This window comes from Bufo gargarizans, chromosome 2 (genome assembly GCF_014858855.1).
Source record: "Bufo gargarizans isolate SCDJY-AF-19 chromosome 2, ASM1485885v1, whole genome shotgun sequence".
Lineage (NCBI taxonomy): Eukaryota > Metazoa > Chordata > Amphibia > Anura > Bufonidae > Bufo > Bufo gargarizans.
Genome location: NC_058081.1, coordinates 593240508 through 593267882, shown reverse-complemented (window position 1 = coordinate 593267882; position 27375 = coordinate 593240508). Strand labels below are relative to the sequence as shown.

Sequence of the window (27375 nt, the reverse complement as noted above, 5' to 3'; positions counted from 1 at the left end):
TTCACTCGTATACAAACTAAAAAGTAACTCTATCTGTGGGCAGAGCGGCGCCCAGGGGTCCCCCTGCACTTACTAGTATGCCTGGGCGCCGCTCCGTTCGCCCGGTATAGGCTCCGGTGTCTCAGCTCCGTTTGTTGTATTGGACTGATTTTTTGTAGGAGGCGTGTCCCTTGCTGCAGCACTGGCCAATCGCAGCACACAGCTCATAGACTGGCTATAAGCTGTGCGCTGCGATTGGCCAGTGCTGCAGCAAGGGACACGCCTCCTACAAAAAATCAGTCCAATACAACAGACGGAGCTGAGACACCGGAGCCTATACCAGGCGAACGGAGCAGCGCCCAGGCATACTAGTAAGTGCAGGGGGACCCCTGGGCGCCGCTCTGTCCACAGATAGAGATAGTTTTTAATTTGTAAACGAGTGAAAGGTCCTCTTTAATTTATGATTGCTGGGGGAAGGGTCTAACCGCTGGAACCCCAACGATCAGGAGAACAGATGTCACCATGTGAATTCCATTTAGTGTCTGAGCAAACGCCTACGATAAATTTGTATTTTTTACTATGTTCTACATATCTAAATCCTCTACTACTGTACTATAAGAGTACAATGGTTCTATATGACACCCCCTTCTCTACAGCTTTTATGCCACAAAAGTGGAGCGTGTACCGAGGATGTTGTAATGAGGTCAGAGACAGTTTACATTATGTTGGATGACTGCTTTCATCTCATGGATCTAGATCATCTCTTCTCACCACTCCATGCAGCACCGTTTTAATATCATTACTGTTGCAATAAAATAAAAAAAAATTGTGCTGAATTATGTTTTTCCCCGTTCAACTAATTTCCGTTGTCATGCATATTCATGTTTAATAGATTTTGGGATTGTCTTTGAGCTGCTGATTGTTCGTATTGATGTACGAGCTGTCATAATGGATAAAAATCTGTCCTGTGAGTGTCATCTGGTACTTGTGTGTATGGCATTTACAGTATATTTTACATTTTTCAATCAAAATTCATCTTTATGCTAGAAGTGTTTATCATAATCCTCAAGCCGCCCCTCTTACCTGATATATACCCAAATGGATATGTTCACACCCAGTGGATTTGTTGCAGAAGTTTCTAAAAAAGGAAATATGTCTCCTGCATTTGCAGTTTCTATTGGAGCACGTGTATGGATTTTTAATAACCCCATTCAAGCGTATACAACATTTTGCAACAGATGTGCCCTATGTGAATATATGAAAAAGATAACACTTAGGTGCACTTTGTATGAAGAGTTTTATATTCTCCAGTTGATTAGCAAACTTTTAGTTTCTGGGCTGTAACTAGTAACTACATAAACAAAATTTTTTTTAAAATTTAAAACCTAACCAAAACATTGGGGAAGATTTATCATCTCCCTTGCACCAGAAAAGTGCCTTTTAAAAAGTCACAAGCTGTGTGTTTGTGACTTTTTGAAATACAATGTCGCAAGTGCCTCTTTTTAAGCCCCCCTCACCACTTTCCCAAAAGGGGCGTGATCAGGGCAGAAAAGAGGTGTGGCTAACAGACAAATTTATCTTCATTTCCACCAATTTTTTTTTTGTGCGCAAATGAAGCTTGAGATCGAAGGCAGCTACGAGCGGCCATAGTTTTCTGTTTAGGCACACAGACTGCCAAAAGAATAGCCTATTTTATGACTATGCTTGCGCCTTGTCATAAGTTAGGCGCATCCTCCGATGCAGGGGATGTCGAAACCGGTGCAGGAAATGCAGGCCTTGATAAATTTACCCCCATAGGATGTGATTCCAGTCTTAGGATAAAGACACTCACTGTTTTCTTGTGGTGTTTTTGTGCACTTTTGTGTGTTTTTAGGCTTTTTTTTTAATTTTAATTAGTGCAGTTTTTGCTGTAAAAAATACCAGCTCGTGATGCTAGCAAAAAGTCTGTAGGAAATACAGGGCAGGTTTTTTCATTTATTTATTTTCCTAGTTTTTAATTATTGATGACATTTTTTGAAGCCTTTCCCTTTTTTCCAGGTGTTTTTTCTATTACATTCTTCATAGAGGAAAACCCCTGAACAAAAAATGGCATCCACAAATTTGTTTTGCAAAAAAAAAAAAACGTATGTGGCATGGAACAAACTGCAGGTTTCTTTTTTTTTTTTCTCCAAGTGGTGGAAAAAATGCCAGACCAAAATAATGTGTGTGGAATCCTTAAATTGAATGCCTATTCTTGAACACTACTTGTATTTGACATTCTGTACCAATTCATTTTGTAACCTACCTTTAGGGTACAACCCAACAGTATGGCTGGCCGCATTTTGCCAAACCGTGCCCATCCAACTCAGACAATGGCAGCACGATTTTACCACAAAGTTTCTTTGCCATTGGTTGCTCTAGCTGGGCCGCATGTGGCCAACTGCGCTGTAAGCTTTTACCTTAATCTACTTTCACACTGGCGTTTTGGCTTTCTGTTTGTGAGATCCGTTCAGGGCTCTCCCAAGCGGTCCAAAACGGATCCGTTTTGCCCTAATGCATTCTGAATGGAAAAGGATCCGCTCAGAATGCATCAGTTTGTCTCCGTTCCGTCTCCATTCCGCCTGGCGATGAAGACGGATCAGTTTTCTATTGTGTCAGAGAAAAACGGATCCGTCCCCATTGACTTACATTGTGTGCCAGGACGGATCTGTTTTGGCTATGTTAAAGATAATACAAACTGATCCGTTTTGGACAGATGCATGTGTTTGTATTATCGGTGCGGATCAGTCTGTGTAGACCCATGACTGATCCGCACCAAACGGCAGTGTGAAAGTAGCCTGAGATGTTGGAGTTTTGTTTGATATATAGCTCCTTTGTGTACAAAAAAGGTTAGATTTTAAATCTTTTGGGGCTTCCTATTAAAAGGTCACTAACATTTCAAAAAGCCTTTGACAGAGACCTATCAAAAGTTTAGACTGGTTGGGGTCTCGGTGCTCAGAATGGGTGGAAAGAAGCACGTGCCTATTGTGTTCTCTCTCTTCGCTTCGGAGGACAGAATAGAAATAGGCTTATAGACTTCTATGGAGCCTGTCTTGTGCAATAAGCTTTTCACCCCTTGTTCTAGAGATCGCTAGGGGTCTCCGCTCTCAGACCTCTAATGAGCTTAACTTTTGATATGTCTATATGACGTATCAAAACTTTTTTGAAAAGTGACCCTTTATGCACTGAATTTCAGAATAACCCAGAACGCAGTAAGCTCCTTAGCTCCCTCTAGTGGTGACAAGAATCCAGACTGTTACAGTATGTTTTAAATCAATGTCTATGAGCTTATTTGGAGGTTTGTGTCAGAAAAACTGAGCTTCAGCCAGTCTAAAACTAAGGAAAAAATTCACATCATTTTGGACCTAAGATGGTGTTTACAAGGTGTAGATGAGCTTTAAAGATATCCCATACAGTACTTCCCAAGTGGCCCTCGCAATCCCTATTTTTGAGCCAAATTCATGTGTCCCTTTTTTTTGACCCGAGGATGAGGAATATAATTGCAATATTACTTTCCAGATCAATATAGTAAATGTCAGGTTGCCACTGGCTAATATGTGTAGTCACCCAAAAGTAAGGCCTGCCACCTCCATATCAGGGGCTGGGAAATATGGGTGACAACCTATATAGCCACATGCTTATATGGTGCATTTAAGAAAATCTGCAGTAGAGTAGAATGCATGTGAATGGCGTTTAACAAACCTCCAAAATTTGTGCCTGTTTTAGGCAAAATTCATAGCATGCCCTATACTGAGAGTTGTGGATTTTTCCCACTGGAGAATAGATGTTCTGCATTATGGCAAAATATCATTTCCATATACTGTAAGAGGTTTTATTTGTAATGCACAATCATCCGTGGATGTTACAGACAATGTAGAGTTTCCATATCATTAAAATTCCTTGTGAGTCTTCTGTGTCAGAAATTCTCCAAAAAAAAACTTCTGCCCTTTCTTGTAATACAATTGCTAGTTCAGACAAGTATTACTTTGAACTCCCGTGACATGTAAGCTAGTGTCTGCCCTCGCTGACCTCCTCCATAGCAATGTTTAGAAATTGTCCTTGTATCCTTATGAGATGTAGCTTCTCGCCCGTTCTTCTCCCTCCGGTGCACCAGAGATTGCACATCTAGATTCAGTGCAGACCAATATAATAACATGATTTTCTAACATAATTGCCAAGCTCTACAAGGTGTCTGTGCTGAATTCCAATAGAACAAAACCCTGCCACCAGTGTATTGGAGCAGTATCCAGAAAAAAAAGATGGCATGCAATTGTGTGATATAGAGATAGATAGATAGATATCTATATATATATCTATTTTTATTTTTTTTCCTTCCTTCCATATTATCTCATAATACATATGAACTTTTTCAGGCTCCCCATAAACTGCAAGGACAGATGTATTAGTATTATTAGTTACTGACCATGTTCACACGATGGATACCAATGGTACCATTGTGGTGTCTGGCGGGGTAAGCGTAGCAATAACCACATGGGGCGAAACTCCTGACAAAGGTTCTGAATGGATCAGTGTGAACAGCGTTTACATGGCAGCTGAACAAGGGGAGACCAATCATGAACATCATTATGTTAAAGGGATTCTGTCATCAGATTTTACCCCTATAACCTAAACATATGCTCATGTCCAGACTACAAAGAAGAATCCTAAGCTGGCCTTAGAGCCACAGTGAGGTTTAATATTTGCCCAAAAAACAGTTTTTTATAACCTGTCAATCACTTACTTAAGGTGCCCAAGGGGAGGTCCGTTCATACAGGGTGCCCGCCTGCACCCCTCGCTGTCCGGTGCCCAGCGCCGCCTTCCCTGTCTTCAGCGCCGCCTTCGCAATCCTCCCCGTCCCTCTGCCAGATCCCTCGCCTGCGCGGGCTGTGAGAGGTTGGCGCCAATCTGCAGGTCATATCAGAGTTGAGAGAAGTGCGCATCAGGCCAGCGCATGTGCACTTCGCTCAACGAAGGCCAGCTTAGGATTCTTCTTATTAGTCCGGACATGAGCATATGTTTAGGTTAGAGGGGTAAAATCTGATGACAGAATCCCTTTAACCTCTCTGAAGTTGTGCATCAGATTTATGGCGGAGGTTCTTTAAAATTGGTGTTACCTTGTTAAAGTATCGGGTCTCATGAAGCATGAGAACAAAAATCTGATTGCTTGCCACAGACAACTGCTCCATTTTATCCATTTTATTTTGGACAATTGATAAATCTCTACCTAGTGTATTAGTAAGTAGAATAATTTGGCTTGAATTTATAAGCTGGAATGTCAGGCTTCCCAAAGCATTCCTGATCCAGCGTGCTATTGGTGCAGCGTTTTTTCATCTTTGGGTGGTAATTAGAGATGAGCAAAATTAATATTTTGAAATTAGTTCACGCTTCGTTTACTGGTAAAAGATGAATTGCGTTATGGATTCCGTTACCAGGGACCATAACGCAATTCTATGACTGAATGCATAACTAAATGCCTTTAGAGGCATTCCGTTATTCATTCTGTCATAATAGAAGTCTATGGGCTGCAAAACGGATCCGTCCCGTTTGTTATGCAGGGGAGTCCTCTCCTGCATAACGGTAACGGGATGGATCCGTTATGCAGCCCATAGACTTATGTTATGACCTCCACCCACCAGTGTTCTTCCTGTCCCTATGGGGATATGGAGCAGAGAGGGTCCCTGCTCAGGGATGAAGCTTGAAGAAAGATTAGGTAGGGCTGAGGCTGGTTTGGGGGGTTATGACTCTCCTCTCAGCCTCCAGTAGCCCAATCTAGCACATCTCTGGGAAGGGGTCCCCTAGCTCTTCCCCTATACCTTAGAGCAGGGATGTCAAACTCGTGGCCCTCCAGCTGTTGCAAAACTACAACTCCCATCATGCCTGGGCATACTACAGCTATCAGGGAATGATGGGACTTGTAGTTTTGCAACATCTGGAGGGCCATGAGTTTGACATCCATGCCTTAGAGGGCTGGAGCCCCTTCTGTGAAAGAGCTGGTACAGGCATGCATCGCTGTGGTATCGGGGATCGGCTCCTATGCTCCTGTGTCTCTATGCGGGCGCCGAAAGAAGATGGCTGCTCATCGCCTGCTGGAGGCCTTGGTATTCAGACGCCTCTTCCTTAGAATGAGTCCCCCAGGAAGAGGAGTAGGAGCCTTGAACTGCCTAAGTCTAATTCCTATTTTTTTGTCATGTTTTTATTTTCTAATTGGAGATATTTAAATTCTATTTCCTGAACATGATTTTGGGGGTGGCCATGTTGCCTGAGCTGTTAACAGTATTTAGAGAGATACTGTACAGCAGCAACATGAGTTGTAGACACAATGGACAGGAGCTGACTCATTGACTCCTATGGGAGAGTTTTCAGGGCATGCTCTGTGCAAAGGGCAGGAGGGAGTAGATAAGCTGTGATATCACCTATTGTGAATAGTGGATCTTGTGTTACGAATATATGTGATATCTCTCATTCTAATCCTGCCTTTAATGATAAGCAGATAACTGCAGTAAAGTGATCTGTACCGACCAAGAAATGGCTCTTATTGTTCCGGTTAGTGGCCAGTATTGAAACTGCACTTTTAATTTTAATTTTTTTAATTTTATTTTTTTAATATAGCTATTGACCTGGAAAATATCATCACCAAAATTCGATAAAAATGTGTGTAACATATGATTTAAATAGTAGATCATTTTCTGATGACACATTCCCTTTAATGGGGATACCGTGTCACTGGGGCTGTATTTTGTAAATGTTCACTGGTTCCTCTCGTTGTCCGTGTAATGTATTGCCATATCTTTACTTTCTGGCATCCTGCGTACTGTGCCATGGGGATACTGGTATTAACCGCAATGACACTCTGAATTGCGTTCTTTGAAATAGCTTTGATTTCAGTGCAATCAGCGTTAATCAAATTGTACCATAAAAGAAACAGAAATGTCCTTCCAGCTATAAAGGAACAAAGCCAAATCCGAAACCCTGTTAATGTTTCTACAAGTCGTCTCAGGCAACCAGCAGAAAATAGAAGCCGGAGAATACGCCAGTACGGGATAATGGATACATTTTCGCACCCGTCGGTCGGGCTGTTATGACACCATGTTGCTATGGTAACAGCAATGGTTAAATCCAGACTGGCCAGTCTATTAATAGGCGAGCGTTGATATGTCTTTATTTTTAATGGCATTACTATTCATTAATAGACTTTTCTAAATAAAGTCACCTTTTATAATGAGAGAAATCCGATAAAGTCTAACCTATTCTAATCTCCGCTTCAAAGCCTTACAATTTTCTCTGGGCTTTAAATGTTGGATGTGATCATTTTTTTTCCTTGACTTGTTTCATGTTTTTGTCATGTTTTTTGACTGATCCAGTCCATTGTGTAATCCTCTATAGTAGCCACCTTCCTGCCCACCTCATACAGGTTATGGTTGATGTGTCATCTGAAAGTATATGGTGCCATCTAAAGGCAGTTGTGGACCACTGCATTGGAGAAAATCTTTATATTTTTCCCCAATTTTTTTTTTTTTGCGATGCTGCTTTGTGATTTGTTGCATTTTTAATATTATTATTTTTTCATTATAGAGCAGACCGTGCAGCTTTATACAGTCTCCCATTTCAGATCTGAGAATGTATCGCTTGTATTAAAATCACATTTGTTATCCTTTGTCCGTGCTAAATAAGCAGAACGCCATAATGCCCATTATGTCTGCAGTCGCAGTGTTCTGCCGGAGACGGAAGATAATGGGCTCTGCGCCTCTCACTGGCCATGGTCTGATAGTTTTGATGCACATTATTAATCAAAGGGTCTATGTGGCATCTCTCTAATATATGGGGACAATGTAATCTTGCAGTTTTAAAGGGAACCTGTCGGCAGATATATGCTGCATGAAATACCAACAGGTCCCCTCATTACAGTGCACTGTGTTTCACAACTCCTTGATGAATAGTCTATCCCTATACGTAAATAGGAAAGAGCTGACCCAGGCAGGGAGCGACCACTGGGGACCCACCCAGGAGATATGTCTCCCTGTGCGTGCTCATGTACACAAACGTATTTTCTTTCTGTGTGCGCTCCTCTTATTTTATTTTTTTTCCCCCCAGACCGTATGAGGAGCCATTAATTTCAATGGTCCGCAAAATAAAACAAAAAACAAAGTTACTCCGTATGCATTCTGCATAACGGAAATGGATAGGACTGTTCTATTAGGGGCCAGTTGTTCGGTTCTGCAAAATACGGAATGAACACAGACGTCATCCATATTTTTTGCGGACCACAAAATACATATGGTTGCGTGCATGAATCCTAAACCGGTGACCCACATGTAGGCACTTTCACACTGGCGTTTCTGGGTCCGTTTGTGAGATCCGTTTAAGGGCTCTCACAAGCGGCCCAAAACTGATCAGTTCAGCCCCAATGCATTCTGAATGGAGAAAGATCTGTTCAGAATGCATCAATTTGGCTGCATTTGGTCTCCGTTGCGTTTTTCCTTAGACTGTCACTAAAACGCAGCTTGCAGTGTTTTGGTGACCGTCTGACTATGTGGAGCAAAACGGATCCGTCCTGAAACACAATGCAAGTCAATGGGGACGGATCCGTTTTTCACTGATACACAATATGGTGCAATTGAAAACGGATCCGTCCCCCCCCCCATTGACTTTCAATGTAAGTCAAGATGTATCCGCTTTGACTTAAACTTTTTTTTTTTTTTATAAATAATGAAAACTGATCCGTTATTAACGGATACAAGTGTTTGCATTATTGGTGTGGATCCGTCTGTGCAGATACAAGACGCATCCGCACCGACCGCAGGTGTGAAAGTAGCCTTATTAAGGCTGAGGTTTCATATGCCAGTCTAGCAAAAAATAATAATAATATCATTGGAGTGCCAGAATTTAGAAATTTGAAATCTCCAGCTGCTATGTGCGGGCATACGATCTGGCTTTAGTATTAATAAATCTGTCTAGAAGTTTAGGCAATGTCCGTCCCTCTCGCACACTTTTCCAATGCCAAATGTGGCATAAAAATTTAATTCTTTGCACAAATTGCGACTTGTTCAATCCCCCTCCTACTATGTGTCACAACGTATCAGAGTAAAATGTAATGCGCTGTAACGAGGAAGTCTGTCAGTACTTCATCCTGCAGGTTCCCTTTAAGGGCCACAGGAAAGGGGATTTGTATACGGACCCAGGCAGACATATGTAGCTTAACAGAAATGTATATATTCTAGATATTTGGGAAAGAATGAAAACTTTAAAAGTTTTCATTCTTGTGATATCAAAAGGCAAGCAGGATTTTGCATTAGGCTCTATAGGCATGTGTCTAGGGCAGTCTTATAGGAAAGCTGTTCAGGGTTGGCTTATAGCTCCTGCCGGGGATAGATGGTGCAGCACTTGCATACAGGATGGGTCGCCATCAGAACATAGCTGAGCCATTCAGCGCTCTTCTCTCTCCAGAACGCCCATAGAAATAAATGGAATAGCCACTCGAGGGGATAGGAGACATAGGTTCCCATGGCCCACTATAGAGGCAAGGGCGCAGATAATTGCAGGCTGCATGTTGAAGACCCCTGGTCTATACAGTAGTAGGTTAGGCTGCTAATATTTGGGGTTTGATTCGCAGTAGATGCACATAAAATAAGATTTTTTTTAAATTAAAGTTTATGGTAGAAGAATGAGACTTTTATTTATTTTCCTGCTTTTCTTTTATTTAAAAAGTTTGATTTTTTTTGTTACTAAAAAAAATAATGGCGCACAAATCATTGCAATGAATGCGTTTTTGTAACATATATACTATTAAGTATCACAAGGCAGTATTTGGTATCCCGTAATCGCAATAAACCATACAAAATGTATGGTGATTAGTAAACAACGTAAATAAAAATGGCATAATTTCTCCCCATCCTCATTTAACCTATAATGAAAGTTGATAGAAAAAAAGTTATGGCTGTTAGGGTATATTCACATGACCGTATGTGTTTTGCAGTCCGCATTAAATACGGATGATGTCAATTTGGCATCCGTATTGCGTCAGTTTTTTATTTTTTTTTATTTTTTTTTGCTGATCCGTTGTAACAATGCCTATCCTTGTCCTCAAAACAGACAAGAATAGGACATGTTCTGTCTTTGTTGCCGGGCTTCGGAACGGACATACGAATAAGAACCGCACAGTGTGCTTTCCTCATTTTTTTACAGACCCATTGAAATGAATGGGTCCACATCCTATACGCACAAAGAAAAAAAAACTGAACCGATACGGAAACAAAATACGTTTGTGTGCATGAAGCCTTATTGCTCGGAATTTTTTTTTTAAAAGGAATGGGGGTGAGGGATCCCTCAGTTTCTGTGTGGGTCCCCAGAATTCCTGGTGGCAGTCCTGCCTACGGGTAACGCTCTATGATGAATACCAGGCTGGACGACAATGTGCCGTCGTGCAGATGTGAACTTGGCATGGTTCATATTGCACTATATAAATTTACATCTGTTTAACTATTTATGGTTTATTTCATGTGTGTTGCAATATTATTATATAGAGGGGTTGTCAGAGAAAATTTTAAACTCCTCCAAATAACAAAAAGTCATACTACCCCTTTTCTCCCGTAGTCTGTTGTTCAGCTTCTGCAATGCTGATGTCCTCTTCCTGTCCAAACCAGATGCATCCGATCACCGGCATGTCACTGCTGAGGCCAGTGATTGGCTGCTGTGATATGGACAGGACGTCGCCGCTGCCAACAGGAATGTAAACACTGGGTGGGGCCCCGCCTTTTTTTGATATTTTGGAACATTTGCTACTACCTCAGAGTTTACTGTTCTCAGGTAACCCCTACAGTGCTTGGCATTTTGTGCTTGTACGCTCCTGCCCTGTAAATCCAGGAACTGTCTGTGGTGCTAGACTGAAGAATTGAAAGACATACTTGTAAAATGTGTGCTTTATATTTATTGTAAGTAATAGTCTATGTGCTGGGAGAGTGCCCGTCCCCCAACCCACATCTAAGGCCTTATTAGGCCTTATGCACACAGCCGTTGTTTTGGTCCCCATGCGGACCCATTCACTTTAATGGGGCCTCAAAAGATGCAGACAGCACTCCATGTGCTGTCCGCATCAGTTTCTCCGTTCGGTGGTCCGCAAAAAAAATATAACCTGTCCCATTCTTGACAAGAATAGGCAGTTATATTAAAGGCTGTGCAAATTTGTCTGTGCAAATTGCGGAATGCACACGGACGCCATCTGTGTTTTGCCGATTTGCAACGACAACGGTCGTGTGCATGTAGCCTTATTCACATATCAGTGTTTTGGTCAGTGATTTCCATCAGTGATTGTGACCCAAAACCAGTAGTGGAGGCTACACAAAAATATGGTATAAAGGTAAGATCTGTGCCTGTTCTGTGCTGAGAGCCGCGCCTGGTTTTGGCTCAAAATCACTGATGGAAATCACTGACTGAACACTGACGTGTGAATGAGTCCTAAGGGAAGGGCCAGACAGCCTCATTAGTATTATAGAATTATAGATCAGGGTCAGGTTATAAAAAAAAAAAAAAAAAAAAAAGCCAAACTTTGAAAATTCCTACAGAGCACCATTAAATCCATTATAACAAAAAGAATATGGCACAGCAACAAACCTGACACGAGAAGGCTGCCCACAAACACTCTCAGACTGGGCAAGGAGGGCATTAGTCAGAGATTCAATAAAAACACTACTGATAAGGCCGCATGCACACAAACGCTATTTGGGTCCGCATCAGAGCCGCATTTTTTTGCGGCTCGGGTGTGGACCCATTCACTTCAATGGGGCTGCCAAAAATGTGGACAGCATTCCGTGTGCTGCCTGCGTCCGTTGCTCTGTTCTGTGGCCTTGCAAAAAAAAAATAAAAAATAGAACATGTTCTATTGTCCATTTTGCGGAAAAGAATACGCTTTTCTATAAGGCTACATACACACGACCATGCTGTGTTTTGCGGTCTGCAAATGGCGGATCCGCAAAACACTGTTGTGGTCCTCGTGCATTCCGCAATTTGCAGAACGGAAAGGGCTGACTTTTAGAGAAATGGGAAAGGCCATGTGTGACACAAGCAGTTTCTATCATTCCAAGACCACCATCCCCACAGACAAGCATGGTGGTGGCAGCATCATGCTGTGAAGGTGCCTTTCATCAGCAGGGACTGAAAAACTAGGAGTAAGAACTGTTGAAAGTTTGAAACCTGTTAACCTGCTACGTGGTGGGTGGAGGTGTTCACTGGATGTAATTTTCCTCTGAAACTGAAATAAAGACAGAGCAACCCTTTGGATCACTCGATGCTGGAACTCCTTTCTTTTTTCACCTTATCCTGAAGATTGGTCCGGTCTTGTTCCGTGCATCACGACTATATGGTGAGCTGGATACCAACATTTTTTTTATATACTAAAAAACTAGTCGGGTTTGAAGGAAAAATGGATGGCAGTAAATACAGGGCAATTCTTGAGGAAAACCTATTTCAGTCTGCCAGAGATTTGATACTGGGGTGGTGGTTCACCTTTCAGCAGGAAAATGGGGGTCATTTATTATCCAGAAATACGCCTATATTAGGTGTATTTCTGGTGTAGATTATAGTTGTGTTTCAATCTGCGACTTTTTCCCACTCATGGCAGGTCTAAAAAAAAAATAATAGGCGGGGAAGAGGAAGGGCTGGTAGGCCCCGTCTCATTCATCATGTTCTACTCCTGTTTTAGGAAGATAGATAGGAAGCTGGTTTACATTTAGACTGGCGCTGGATACACCCAGATATATGGGCCAAAAAAACACTCTTAGTAAATGACCACCAATGTCCCTAAACATACACCCAGAGCTACACTGGATGGGGAAGGGGAAGAATTTACATTTCTTGGAATGACCTAGTGAAAACCCATCTAAGGGCTCATTCACACGGCCGTATGAATGAGTCTGCAACTTTGTGTTGTCCGCATTCGTTGTTCCATTCCACGGCCCCGCCAAAATAATAGAGCATGTCCTATTCTTGTCTGCAATCGCAGAACACACACAGGCAGCATCTGTGTTTTGCATATCCGCAATTTGAGGACAGCAAAACACGGCACAGTCACGTGAAAGCGCCCTAATATGAATGAGCTGGAGCAGTTTTGCCTGGAAGAATGGGCAAAAATCCCAGTGTATAGATGTGCTAAACGAATAGAATCATACCTCAATAGAGTTGTATCTGTGAGGCAAAAGGTAGCTCCCCAAAATATTGTCTTTTAGGGGATGAATACTTGTGTACATTAAATTTGAAATATTTTTTTCTTAATTTATTGTTTATCATGGTAATCAATATTTTGCACCTCCAAATCGGTCGGCATGTTGTTCAAATCCCTCCAAAATTAACTTTAGTTCCAGGTTGTAATACAACAAAACGGGGAAGACAACCACTGAGAGGAGGTGTGAATACTGAACAATGCAGTAAATTGTATTCATGTAGGTAAGGCAGGGAGCCCCTGAGTAACAAATCCTCCTCGTACACAAAGGCATGTTTTTATTGCAGTTTGTTGCCGTAATTTTCCCAAAACTGCAAGAACGATTACGTCTGGTGAACCAGGGTTTAGCAACAAAACCAAGATGTATGAATTCACATAAAGGTAGAAAGATCATCATGTACGCTAAATTTGGTTGAAACGGACAATTGCCTTGTGTGGCATTCTAGAAGAGTGCCTTCTGATGATATTGCTCCTCACAATGGTGTCTTACAAAACACAGCTGCATTTTTATCAGTCCGTACACACTTTAAATGTCAAGCTCTTCCATTCTGTGACTTCATTTGGGCTTTCAAAGGCGTAGATATACTAGATAGTGAATATTAAATATTCACATCCGTTTGTGTTGCTATGGATTTTAATATCTAATATTGCTACAAAGCTTATCTGTGCAGGCACTTAAGCGTCTGTATAATTTAATTTTCAGGTTTGCTTACAGCGCAGGTTGTATACAAAAACAATTGCTGTTCATTTATCCTTTTTTTTTTTGCAAAGGGGTCTCCAGGATTTGAAAATTTGGAGCGTCAAAGTTGGTCAATTGTAACTACATAAATTCCTGTGCACTGAGCTCCCTCTAGTGGTGGCTGCAGGCAGCCAGCTTTAAGAGAAGCAGATTTAGCAGTGTATTTATGCCAGTGGGCTGCGGGAATACAGTGAGAAATATGGTGGTCAGAATGAGCGCCATATTTAACAAGCACCTGTTCCTCCTTTTCTGACATAGAAGTTGGATAAAATAGGCCAAGGGTGACTTTATTATAATTTTTTTATTAAATCATAAAAAAGAAAAAAAAATTAGTAGAAATCTGCGGTGTTTCACTTTGCATTCTGCATTGCTTGTGAGTGATTGATACATGCATACTAGGAAACTGCATGGCTTTCATTGGGAGGCAGTGCTGCGGTTCATGCAGCCGGTAGTTTCTGCCGTAGTAGAAGCTGTTAAAATCGTGTGAACTACTGCTGTCTGATGTATAGTAACAGAGTGGTAAAATGCAAAAGATGCCCTCCTAGTGATACAGATGGTGTATCTGCACCACTACTTAAAGGGAACCTGTCACTATCAAAATGCTCCGCTCCTCCTGCTCGATAACATGCAGCCTTAAGCTCAGACGCCATGTTCAGCCATGGATTGTGTCTCTGTATTGTCTGTTCTTTTCTCTGACTTATTGACTTGAATGGAAGATTCTAGAATTAGAATTGGACCAAAAGTAGTCCATGCTGCAATTTTGTTTTTAATGCACAGACCGATGGGTTGTGTGAATAATTGCATATACAAAGTGGTCTATTGTCTGTAATGTAAGTCTTTTTGTTGGAATCATGATATGAATAGTAATTCATGAAATTATAATTTTTATAAATTTCCAACTTTGTCCCCTAAAAATCTTTATTTTTATTTTTTTATGGTAGAAGTGAAACAATAAGAACCTGTACACATATTTGCTATTGCCGTACCGGTAATGACGCGTACTGTAAAATTATTATTCCACACATTGAAAGTTAGTCACCGCCAGAAAAAAAATCTGAATAAAAAGCAGCGAAACCACTAGTCATCTTACAGATAAACTATATAAAATCGGTATAGCTGTAATCACACTGACCCAGAGAATAAAGTTATCATGTTGTTTATGTTGCAAAATGAACATTGAGTAATGTAAAACTTAGTGTCCCTGAGTGTTAAAAAAAAAAAAAAAAAGTTTGCATAATGGCTGTACTTCTTTTGGCGTTTTTAGGGTTTCTCTAAAGGCTTTCAGCCATATCATTCCCTGTTTCAGCTGCACAACCAGATGCATTTCACTCAGAAGCAGTGGGTCTCTCCCTTCTGTTGAATCTGCCAGTACTGTATGCCGTGAACTCGCTTCCCTTACTTCTCACTAGGTTTGTTTTCTTCTAGTGAGCTCAGAAAGCTGCCAAGGCCTGTTTTACATCTGCATTTGACAGATCTGGCAGGCTGTTCCGACCGGGAACAACCTACTGTATCCGTCATTGCCTGGCACTTCTCGAATTCCGTCCAGCACCATTAACTATAATGGGGACTGGCAGAGATCCGTCCGCAACCTGGCAAATATGCAAGAATTGGCTGGACTAAAACCACTGCACACAGCAGCTTTTGTCCGGCTGATTCTCAGCATATTTGCTGGGTTGTGGCCGGATCTCCACTGGTCCCCATTATAGTGAATGGGGCCTGCGGGTGTTGGGTACAGTGTCTGACTGGGATACCTAGGGCCCACCAGTAAAATTTATTTTGGGGGCCCACCGTATGGATACATTCAAATATAAAAAACTTGTTAGATTATTTATTATATAAACATAGGCTGGTTGAGGTGCTGTACATAGAATAAATATATATATATATATATATATATATATATATATATATATTCATATTCTATGTAGTGCAGTAATTCTACTGTTATGTGCCACTTGTGCAGGGGGTGGGAGACTAGGGGCCCACCTTGCTCAGGGGCCAACGGGGGATTCCCCTGTAACCCTGTGGGCCAGCCTGAGCCTGGTTGGGTAGCATCCAGCAGTGATGAACCAGACATCTCCTGCAGTCTGCTCCCTGCCGGAACAGCCTGCCAGAGATGGTAAGCGCTAGTATGAAACTAGCCTAAGGAGATGAGGCTTATAGACACAGGTGTTTATCTGCTCTTCAGAAGCAGTGTATAGGCAGTGATTCTATCAGGCTCAGGATCTCGGCCAGCTCTGACACTTCCTCTCAGCCGTCTTCTGCGTCGTCTTCTTTTGTGTTACAGGGGACGGCTCTTGCCTGACAACAGGCAGTGGACTGCGAGTTAGGTGGAAGTGAGACCCCTAGTGGCCATCACCTTTACCTTTTTTTTTTTTTTTTTGGTGGATGCAGACATATTTTTTAATTGAAGTGATTTAGGAATTTGCTATTTACCCAATTCTCTATTAAATGAAGTGAAATTGTGTAAGTACAGTGACTCTTTAAAAAGACAGTTTTTTTTTTTTTAGCACTCAGAAAGATTTAAAAGTTAATCAATAGTTATGTGTACTGCAAAATGGTGCAACTACAAACTAAAACTTGTCCCACAAAAAACAAGCCCCCCTACAACTACATCGAGGGGAAAGTAAGGTTTATGGCTAGTGATTAGCGAAGCGATCTTCAGATGTTAAATCCAAAGTTGCGTCGTTCATACCTTCGGATTAATACAGTACCAAGGTATCAAATGGAACCGAGGCAGAGTTCGGTTTCAAGTTTTGAAGTGGTTTTCCACTTTGAAAATGAATTAACAAAGCTACAGTATTCAACAAAGTCAAGCGCGACTTCGCAAATAACTAACTTCGGCTCATTGAAGCCCATACATTCTAATACGGTACTCTAGTAATGGCTCTTGAAATGTGACAATGAAAAAATTGGCCGAAAAAACTAGTGACACGACTGAGACGTGTGGTCGTACCCCTACTCTGAGGCCTGCCATGGGCGTAAAAAAAAAATTAAAATACGTGTACGGCAATGGTTTTCCAAGGGTAAAAATTTGGACATGGGGAAGGTAATGTGGGTAATGATAATGTATCATTGATTGCCACTTGTCACCAGGCAAAATATGTGCCTGTGCAAATCGCCCCTAAGGCCTCGTTCACATCGCTGTTTCTCCTTTCTGTTCTCCAGCTCCGTTGAGGAGCAGGAGAACGGAAAGGACAGATTCTGCAGATAACTGAGACCTAACTGAGCGTAACAGAGCCTAAAGACCCCATAGACTATAATGGGGTCTCTTCGGTGTCCGCTCAGAACATGATTTTTGAGCGGAGATGAAAGCCCTGCATGGGAAAAATATGCAACTGCATAAAAAATAAAGCTTTGGATGTGGTTTAGATTTTTTTATTTTTTATAAACCAATCCTGAACTGCTATGTGTGAGCATACCCAAGTGGTAGTGAAGAATTTGTACCAGGCCTGTTTTCTCTTGGCCACAAAAGGCTTTCTAATATGACGTCACGTGCTATCTATTGCATATACTGTGTGAATGGAGAGAGCGAATGATTAATAGGTTATTTTATTTACCGGTATTATTTTTTATTTATTTAGTTCTCCATCTGGCAGTAATGTAACAATATTGAGGTATCTCAGAAAAATGAGTTTGAATCTTTTCGCTCACACTTATTTTTATAATCTTTCCCAGTGCACTTCTTGTAGCCAGGCTTCTCTTAAATCTACCATTAGTGAATTTTCTAGCACCCTAATTAGGCTACGTGCACACGACCGTATTTGTGTTGCGGTCCGCAAATGCGGATCCACAGAAAAAAAAAAGAAAAAAGGATGACACGGTATGCTGTCCGCATTTTTTTTAAATTAATGCGTCCGCATCCTATCCGCAAAAAGAAAAAAAAAAAACGGACATGGAAACTAACAACGTTCGTGTGTTTTGTAGCCTTAGATTTTTCCCCTATTAGTCAATTGGCTTCAATGAATTTTCTGGATGCAGTTTCTGTCTTTGCTTCTCTTTGTGTCGCAGAAAAAGAATATTGCGATTTGTTAACGTCTTTGTAGGAGCCGCAGATCAGTCTGATTTGAAAGTGCCGGGAATAGAGTCAGCCTGTGGGATCGCTGCTCCTTTAAAAGCACTGCCACTTCCAAATTCACCTGTTTATCCACTAGCGAGAAGTCTGTTAGAAAGGCCTGTTCACCAGAATAGGATCATGTGAGGATGTGATGGTGGGAGGAGGAGGGTGTGAGAAGGAAGACGCGGGCTGTACTCGGCTCTCGATCTGGAGCCTGTCATGGAAATCTTAGCTCTCTCAGTAGAAGGGATCTTCCAAGCATCAGCGCTCAGCATTGATTATTAAAAAGAGGGCGAATTGTTTTCCCTGTTGCAGGCCGCTTGCAGTTTTGTGCCTGGCAGCGCTGGCTTAGTATGCTTCTCCTTTACACGTTTCTTTTCTTCCTAGAATCAATCTACCGTCGAGGGGCCAGAAGATGGAGGAAGCTCTACCGAGTGAATGGGCATCTGTTTCAAGCCAAACGCTTTAACAGAGTAAGTGATTCATCAGAAAAAATCAGCTCCTACATTCTCCGGGATGTGCTGTGCTACCGAATGTCGCTTCATTTTATACACGGGGAAGATGAAATGGATCATTGTAAATATAGTGTGTCACAGCCAAAAGCGTGGGCTTCCACAATACCTCATTTCTGTGCCGAATGTCATTTTATCATTGTCATAAGCATCTTTTGTGCCTCGTTTGCCACTACCCTGCACCCTGTACTGAGAGGTGTGCCTTGTAGAACAAGCCGTGCAATCCAGCATTGATCCTGCAAGTAAAGTAGATTTCATTGCTTTTCTCAAACAAGCTTTGGATGTTGGGGGTTTTATCTCTCGGTTTCACATTTCCAACATTCTGTATGTAACTGGGCCACCGATAGAATTATTGACAGTGCCATCATATCCTCCCAGCAGTAATCCTATTATATTGGCCAAGTGAGAACATGATGCACTGGTCCTTATCTCCAGTCTAAAATGTGATTTGTCATGGGGAGTAGTAATGTGAATGTGACCTCCATGTTGGCAGAGTGGAACAGCTCTTCTATCCCTTTTGATTGTGTTCATAGCATTGCTTGTTATCCACAAGGTAAATGGTCTCCGACCAGTGGCTGTTGAAACTACAACTCCCCGCAGCTGTCGGGGTATGCTGGTAGTTGTAGTTTCCCAGCAGCTGGGGAGCCACAAATTAATAGGTCCTATCCAGAGAATGTCCTCTTTGCTAAGAAAAATTGTAGAATTATTTCATGTGTTTATTGTAATGTACCCTGTGCCGGGGCCAAGTGGAGGCAGCCATTTTTATATCTTTTATCGTGTCTAGATTTTGCACCGGTGACTACTAGTCCCATGATAATGTCACTATTAGGCCATATTAGATTGTCAGCCTATGCGGAGTGTAGGTTACTATAACTTCTTAAAGGAGCAGTCCAAGAAAATGAATGTTCTATTAAGGAGGGGGCTGTGCTGTTGTTGAAATCACTGACATGTGCTCTGCTCCTGTGTCAGTTTTTCCTGGAGTGTTCCTTTAAACTTACATCATCAGTTGTCACAGTCCTCCTTCTTGGGGGAACCAGGTTCCCTTCAGCCTGTAAATGTTATACAATGCAGCAGATGTCAATACTTGGCTGCTGGACTTGCAGGGGTAACATGATACAGCACCATAGTATAAGGGTATGACCATGTGGTCAGGTTTTTGCATGCCGTTTTGGAAGCCAAAACCAGGTGTGAATTCCAAATAGAGGAGACATCATATCTATCCTTTATATTTATGCAGCACCGCACTATAAGGGTTGCGACCACATGGTCCGGTTTCTGGATGCAGTTTTGGAAGCCAAAACCATGCGTGAATTCCAAAAAGCGGAGAAATCATATCTTTCATTTTACGATCCACTCCTGATTTTGGCTTTCAAAACTGCATGCAAAAATCTGACCGTGTAGTCATACCTTAATCCCATTATTCCTGCTTATCAGGGAATCAATTCTGATAACAGTAGACGGGCAGTTGTATCATATGCGCTGCTCTGGCCTTGTTTTATGGCTTGATCTCCTGATGTATGCTTTACCTTTAATGTACATAAGTGCACTGGCTACAAGCAAATGGTGCTGGGAAATTGTTGGCATGTATTCCTCTATTTATATCCAGTGGGGGATCACGGTTAATGCTGTTCAATTATTGACGGCGCAGTCATGCCTGGCATTTTAATGATACTTAGATTATAGAGCCTGAACAGTGTTACATGACCGGTGTGGGCAAAATGGTGACTTTTTGCTTCATTTTCAGAAAGCCTACTGTGGCCAGTGCAGTGAAAGGATATGGGGCCTTGGGAGGCAAGGCTACAAGTGTATCAACTGCAAGCTACTTGTCCATAAACGCTGTCACATACTTGTCCCACTGACCTGCAGAAAGCATATGGTGAGTGCCACTTTACACTATTATATACCGCCATACACTGTACTCCTGTACAGACCTGATATATAACTCTCCTGTCTGTAATACATGAACGGGCACATTTTTGGTACATGGAATGTAGGCCTGCACAATATATCGCCAAATTAATCGCCACATCGCAATCGCCAATTGGCCGACCCAAAAATGCTTAAATTATATTACCATATTTTTCGCTTTATAAGACAAACCTTTTCCCCCCCAAAAGGGGGGAAAATGGCAGTGCACCTTATAAAGCGATGGTTGACTTTTTACGTGGTTGACACGGATGTATCGCCGGCCGCTATGCTGCACAGCGCGGCTGGCGATACATCAGTTACAGTGCGGGGAGGGAGGAGGGGCTGGAGGCAAGTCGTTATTTTAATGAACAAATGTTCTTTTATTTATTCTATTTTATTTATCTGTTCTGTGCAGTGCTATTAAGAAAATGGCAAGTTTTGTATTTTGTACTTTTGCAGTAATACAAATGTTATTTAATTTAGTAAAAGATGTTTTATTTTGAAAAACACTGCATTTCAGTTCTTGAGTTAAGCATAACTACATTTCAGCATTATCAGTAATTTGTGTGTGCTTTTGCCTTGAAAATCCAAGCAAATAGACCTCTAGCACAATTCCCTTAAAATATTGCATCGCATACCGTTATCGCAATTTTTAGGGCCCTAATCGCAATCGCACAAAATTCCGATATCGTGCAGCCCTAATGGAATGTAATCTCCCTTAAAATTAGTCTAGACAACATGGCCACCATTGCAGTAGCAGGGGATTGTCACCCATCTATCTTCATTATGCATTGATAGAACCTCTGACTCTAATATTGCTATACAACAGTGGCTCTCCAGCTGTTGCAAACCTGCCACTACCATCACGTTATGATAGTTGCAGACTGTCAGGGCACGATGAGAGTTGTAGTTTTGCAACCGCTTGAGAGCCACAGGTTGGGGTACATTGCTATACAGTGAAACAGATTTGGGCTCTAGGAGAGCTGTACATAGTTCTGGTAGATCTAATGGTGGTCATAATGTTCCTGACATCTGCTTCCTAAAAAAAAAAAAATAGACTTTTAAGGGACTTGATAGGAGAGGATAGGTCATAGGCTAGGTTTTCAGTGGTTTAAAAAAATAAAAATAAAAATATATCCATCCCCAGCAACAGGAGAGTGAACTGACAGGGTGGTGTGCCCCTTATTGAAACCCTGATTTTGGGTCAAGTAGACACTAACAAGGCTCTCCTCTTGAAGTGCTGTGTGAATGTCACTGCTGGGGTACCGAGCGACTGTCTCACTGCACTCCTGAAATCTGCTCTGTATCTCCTAGTAGTCTAACTGCAGACCAGGGTGTCTGAGAAGGAAGTTTGTGTCATGTAATGGTCGGACTGGTAGGAATCAAGTAGAACAGGAAGGTAAGAAATACTGAGAACAAGCAGCAGGTCTAAAATGACAGGAAAGGTAAGGAATGAAAATGGGACTAATGGTGGGTTTACACGGACCAAGGAGCAGCCGCTTATCGGGAAGGAAGCGTTTCTTCCTGACAGTTGGCCGCTCGTTCAATAGGGATGATACACTGCATTTACATACAGCGATCACCTTCACAGCATGAGAGCTAGCGATCACTATTGCGATCATTCATCCTCAGACAGCTTTATTGTTTCTGGGCAGCAGAGTGCTCCTTGGACTGCACGACCTGCAGCCCAGAAATGATAATTTACTTGCCTGCAAGAGCAACTGTTTCACTCAAGGAATGAGCATTTCACGTGTTCATCGGATGATCGGCTGCACCTTTTAGACGTAGGAACGTCCATGATCTGCACGACAATTGACCTATGTAAACCCACCTTTAGCAGAGAGACGCTCTATTGTACAGCCTCTGGTGGGCAGCTTGCTGAATGGAATGTAGTATATGGAGCTGTGTATCTAGATGGAATCCTGCATGCAGGACTTTTTTTTGCGGTAAAAAACCCCTAAGATTCTGAACGGAAACTACACAGACTCCATTGTAGTTTCCGTTGTTTGCATTGTTCTGCTCCTGTAACTGAGCAGAACAACTGAAACAATAAACGGTGGTGTGAAAGGGGTCTTACTGAGCTGTTTTTAAAAGGGTTGTATAGGATTTAAAAAGACGTGGCTACAGTCCTATTACCTTAATGAGCCACAACACATGAACACAAATGGCTTGTATAACTTGCGAATCAGTCGCCACATTTATGCTGTCTTATGTCTGTACATGAATTAGGTTTTTAAGAAACTTTTAAGCGTCTTCTGAAAAAACACTTAATGTACAGACATAAGAGGCAGAGTTGGAATCCCCATGCCAGAGAGCAGCAATAAAAGTGCTGACAGATTCCCCTTAAGTAGGCATTTGATAAAGAGCCCCAAAGTTGTTAGGCCTTTGATGCAACAAGGACATCACCACTGACCTTGTTACATTCAAGCTCCACTCCTTTCTGTGGTCAGTCCCTCCCTCACCGCTGTGATTGACATTGCCAGACAATGGGAAAGCAGCCAGAAAGCGGCTGGCCGCCATAATGAGTGGAACTTGGGTGTAACGAGAGCAACAGTGACGCCCTAATTGCACCAAAGGCTTAATTTGCATATTAACAAATAAATGTCATAACTCTGAAACGGAGCCTCAAATTAACAAAAGACAGCATTTTAATCAGATGAACCACAGCTATGTGTCTATGCAAACAGTTTGCCAGTGCAGCATTGAATGGGAATGTCATCAGAAAATAATCTAGTCATGTGTTTGTTAAACACATTTTCAAGCATTTTTGGTAATGTTATATTTAAAGAGGACCTTTCATGGTTTTACCGGTATATCAATTGAGATAAATATCTTTTACTTGCGCGGTACCCCCCGCTGATGCTGCCACCCTGCCTGATTTTTCTAAATTACCGCTCGTACTCCCTGCTGTGCCCCCCCCCCCCCCCTGTATTTTTCACGCTCAGTATACTAATACTGAGCATCGGTACAAGGAGGAGGGGACGCCAGGGTTTCTTGATGGGAGCCTCCTTCTCCCTGGCCGTGCAGCGATCCAATCACAGCGGAGAGCGTCAGTCAGGGAGAAAAATAGCTCACCTTCTCCCTGGCGGTGACGTTCTCCACTATCATTGGATCGCGGCACAGCCAGTGAGACGCCCATTGAGAAACCCTAGCGTCCCCTCCTCCCTGTACTAATGCTCAGTATTGGCATACTAAACGTGAAAAATATAAGTGGGCACAGCGGGGCGTACAAGCTGTATTTTAAAAAATCTGGCAGGTTGGCAGCAGGCAGTTGGTACCCCGCAAGTAAAGGTATTTGTCTCAATTGATATAAAACCATGAAAGGTCCTCTTTAATTTTCCATGTCAATATATTTATATAGAAGATAGAAACCAATCTCATCTTCTCATCAGATTAATCCACTGATGATCTAGCTGCACCTGTCTTGGAATTAAATAATGTAGATAGATAATATCAGAATATGGGAAACATCTGTGCTTAAAGGGAATGTGTCATCAGAAAATTACCTATTATTTAAATCATGTTTTTATGTATAAAACATAAATAACATATTTTTAAAGAATTTTTGGTCGTTATTTTTAATTTCCCATGTCAATATCTAATAGAGATGAGCAAATCGAAGTTGATGAAGTGAAATTCAATCTAAATTTTAAGATAATTCAATTTGCTCCGAATTTCCTCACGCTTATGGGTAACGAATTGCATTTTTCCATAAAATGGATGCTGCACATGTTGGGACATGGAGCGAAGAACTCTGGGAACGAGGGATCACCCACAATGCCATGCATGTAGCCAATCAGCAGCCAGCCAGCCCTGTGATGTGTCAGCCCTATAAATTGCCTCAGCCATCTTGGATTCAGATTTTCCAGTGAACTACAGGGAGAGAAGCAGGCGCTAGGGACAGTGCTAGGAAAGACTTTAAAACTTTTTTTTGGCTGCATAAGTTCAGGGAAAGAGCATTAGAAGTGTAGGGAAAGGATAGGGAGGAATTATTCCACACTATAAAAGGAGAACAGGGTCCAATAGGGGAGTGTACAGCCTGGGTAATAGGGGCAATCCTATTACACCTTACTGCACTGACTGGGGATCCAAATTGCCATTATACTGCTGCTTTCAGGTTTGCAGTAGATGATATCTCTGTAATTCCAGCAAAGCTTGCCTATTATTAAGGTGCAAGTGCGGTGTGATACAGCCATAAACAGGGTGTATTACTAGGAAATACTTGTAAGTCTTATTAGCTGTTCAGCAGTGCAGTTATATGTTCTAAAGCCTTTTTTGGGGTGTATTAGTGAAAAAGAAAAAGGCTGGTTAGCCATTGTGCGGTGAAGTGACAAAATTGCTGCCTTTTTTGCGGTGTATTAATTTCCTTTTTATTTATTTGATCTAACAGTATGTCAGACAGATAAGTGCCAGGCCCTACACAGGGGAGGGGCAGAGTCCTAAATGTTTCTGGCGCAGGCACAGGGCGCAGCAGAGTAAGGGGGCATGGCAGCAGGGGTCATTTCGAGAGGCCTGAGCTGACCAGCAACCCAACAGTGCTTGAATGGTTGACTCGGTCATCCACTTCGTCCCAAGTGACATCAGACACCTCAAGCCAAGAGTCGGTGGGTTCATCAGACACAACCCTCCGTTGGCATGGCCCAGGAGCAGGTCCTGTACCCTCACCTGTCCTCAAACTGCCTCTGTTCTTTTTACTGTTCCCTCAGCCAGACAAGTATTATATGCTGTGGGATCAGCTCCACTATACAGCGAGGACAAGCTACTAAAGGACAGTCAGCAGCTACTGCCCCGCCAAGATCTGGAGGAGACATCTGCCGCTTCCTCCTGTAGGCTGGCAAGTAGTGATGAGGAGAGTGGCGTGGGAGCTGGTTTTGCGAGAGATCAGGCTCCTGGCTCAGAGACCGTTGAGGAGGAAATCAGTGACGTACAGACAGTACTCGATGATGTAGCCGGTCACAATTGGGAGCCGGGTGACGAAGAGGCTTCATCATCATCGGGAAAAGTGGGTAGCAGCTTGCGTGTGAGGCAGCTTGGCCAGGAGTCAGCAAGGTCGGGAGTAAAATGTGCCTGGGGTAGACAATCTGCTTTGCAGAAGCCTACCTGCCTGGAAAGTAGTGGTGCAGGGTTTCACAGAGGCAGCGGCCAAAGCAGTCAGTGCGGAGTGTCGGGGGTAAAATCCACCTACTCTACAGTGTTGCAGTTTTTTGTTAAGCCCCGGAGGAGGTGAACATGGCCATTTGCCGAATCTATGGGCAGAAGGTGAAGCGTGGCCAGGGTGCCAATGTTGGCACCACGGCCCTGCGTCAACATATGCAGCGTCACCATAAGGTGGCCTGGGAGAACCGTAGCTCCGATGTGGTGGTCCAGCCTAATGCAGCAACTGCTGCATCCCCTAATGGCACGCACCCGATTTTAGGCAGTCAACGCTCCACTATCTCAGCTGAAGGAACCTGTCTGTCCTTCCCATCATCTACCGGTCCTGATGCTCCTGCTCCTCGTCCTACTTCTCCTCGTCACTCATTTCGTCAGCAGTCGATCACCGAAGCAATTTCCAAGAGACAGCAATACGCGTGTGGTCATCCTATGGCGCAGAAGCTGAGCGTGCTCCTGGCCAAGTTGCTGGTACTGCAGTCCCTCCCTTTTTCAGAGAAATGATGGCTTGTGCCGAGCCAAGATGGAGAGTCCCCAGCCGTCATTTATTTGCCAAAAAGGCAGTACCAGCCCTGCACAAATATGTAGAACAGAAGGTGGGCCAGTGCTTGAGCCTGTCAGTGTCTGCCAAAATGAACTGCAGCGCCGACGTGTGGAGCTGTAACTACGGTCAGGGACATGTCCTTTACGGGCCCACTGGGTGAATGTGGTTCCTGCCCAGCAACTTGGCCAGATGACGCTGCTTTCGCCTCCATGTTCTCACGCCGTTGGTCCTGCGACAATGTCCGCCTCTGCCTCCTTATCCACCACCTGCAGGGACAATTCGCAGTGCTCCTCAAGCATACCACATATGCAGGCCACGGTGGTGTCATGCTGTTCTGCACCTCGTTTGCTTGGGCAAACGGAGTCACACAGGGGAGGAACTGCTCCGTGTCCTTTATCAAGAAATTTAATCCTGGCTTTCTCCTTGACAACTCAAAATTGGAACCATGGTGACAGACAACGGGAAGAACATGGTGTCGGCGCTGGGTCAAGGAGGCCAGAGCCATGCCCTTGCATGGTGCATGTGTTTAATCTGGTTGTCAAGCAGTTTCTGAAGTCTTCCACCCACCTGCAAGACATCCTAAAAATGGCCAGGAAACTTTTTATGCACTTCAGCCACTCGTACAGCGCCATGCACACCCTCCTTGAGCTGCAGCAGCAGATTGGTTTACCCCAACATAGACCCATTGGAATTCCACCCTCCATATGTTGGACCGACTATACGAACAGAGAGAGGCCATAAACTATTTCTTGAAGATCCAAGCGGACAGGAGTACTCCCCTGTGTAACTTCGATGTCAGCCAGTGGCAGCTCATGTGTGACACCTGCAGTTTGCTCAGGCCTTTTGAGGATGCCACATTATGTCAGTCGCCAGGACTATGGGATGAACGAAGTCATTCCACTGCTTCATATCCTGGAACAGATGAGGGTAAATTTGGCTGGTCAGGGGCCTACTTCTCACGGCCACATGAGCCCTGAACTGGAGGAGGAGTACATTGGGTAGTTTTAATACACAGATCACAGGACAGGAGGAAAAGGAGCACCCGAAGGAGCAAGAGGGAGATGAGGAAGACTAGACAGATGACCCAGGCACACCATGGCATTATGCAGTGGAGATGGAGGCGGGGAGTCCCTTCGAGTCACTTACGCAAATGGCCCGCTGCATGCTCACTTGCTTGGGTAGTGACAGCCGAATTGTCACCATTTGGCAGAGGGATGACTTCTGACTCTCCACCTTGTTGGGCCCTGGTTACAGTCC

General features: G+C 42.9%; 1 protein-coding gene across 3 annotated transcripts in view; it reads left to right on the top strand.

Moving 5' to 3' along the window:
- The window catches only part of PRKCZ (protein kinase C zeta), a 260333-nt gene that overhangs the window by 157137 nt on the left and 75821 nt on the right, over window positions 1-27375 (top strand). For all 3 annotated transcript variants that reach the window (XM_044281869.1, XM_044281871.1, XM_044281870.1), the window contains 2 exons: window positions 18391-18476; window positions 20260-20391. In XM_044281869.1, coding sequence (XP_044137804.1) covers window positions 18391-18476; window positions 20260-20391 — 218 coding nt within the window. The remainder of the gene's footprint in view (window positions 1-18390; window positions 18477-20259; window positions 20392-27375) is intronic.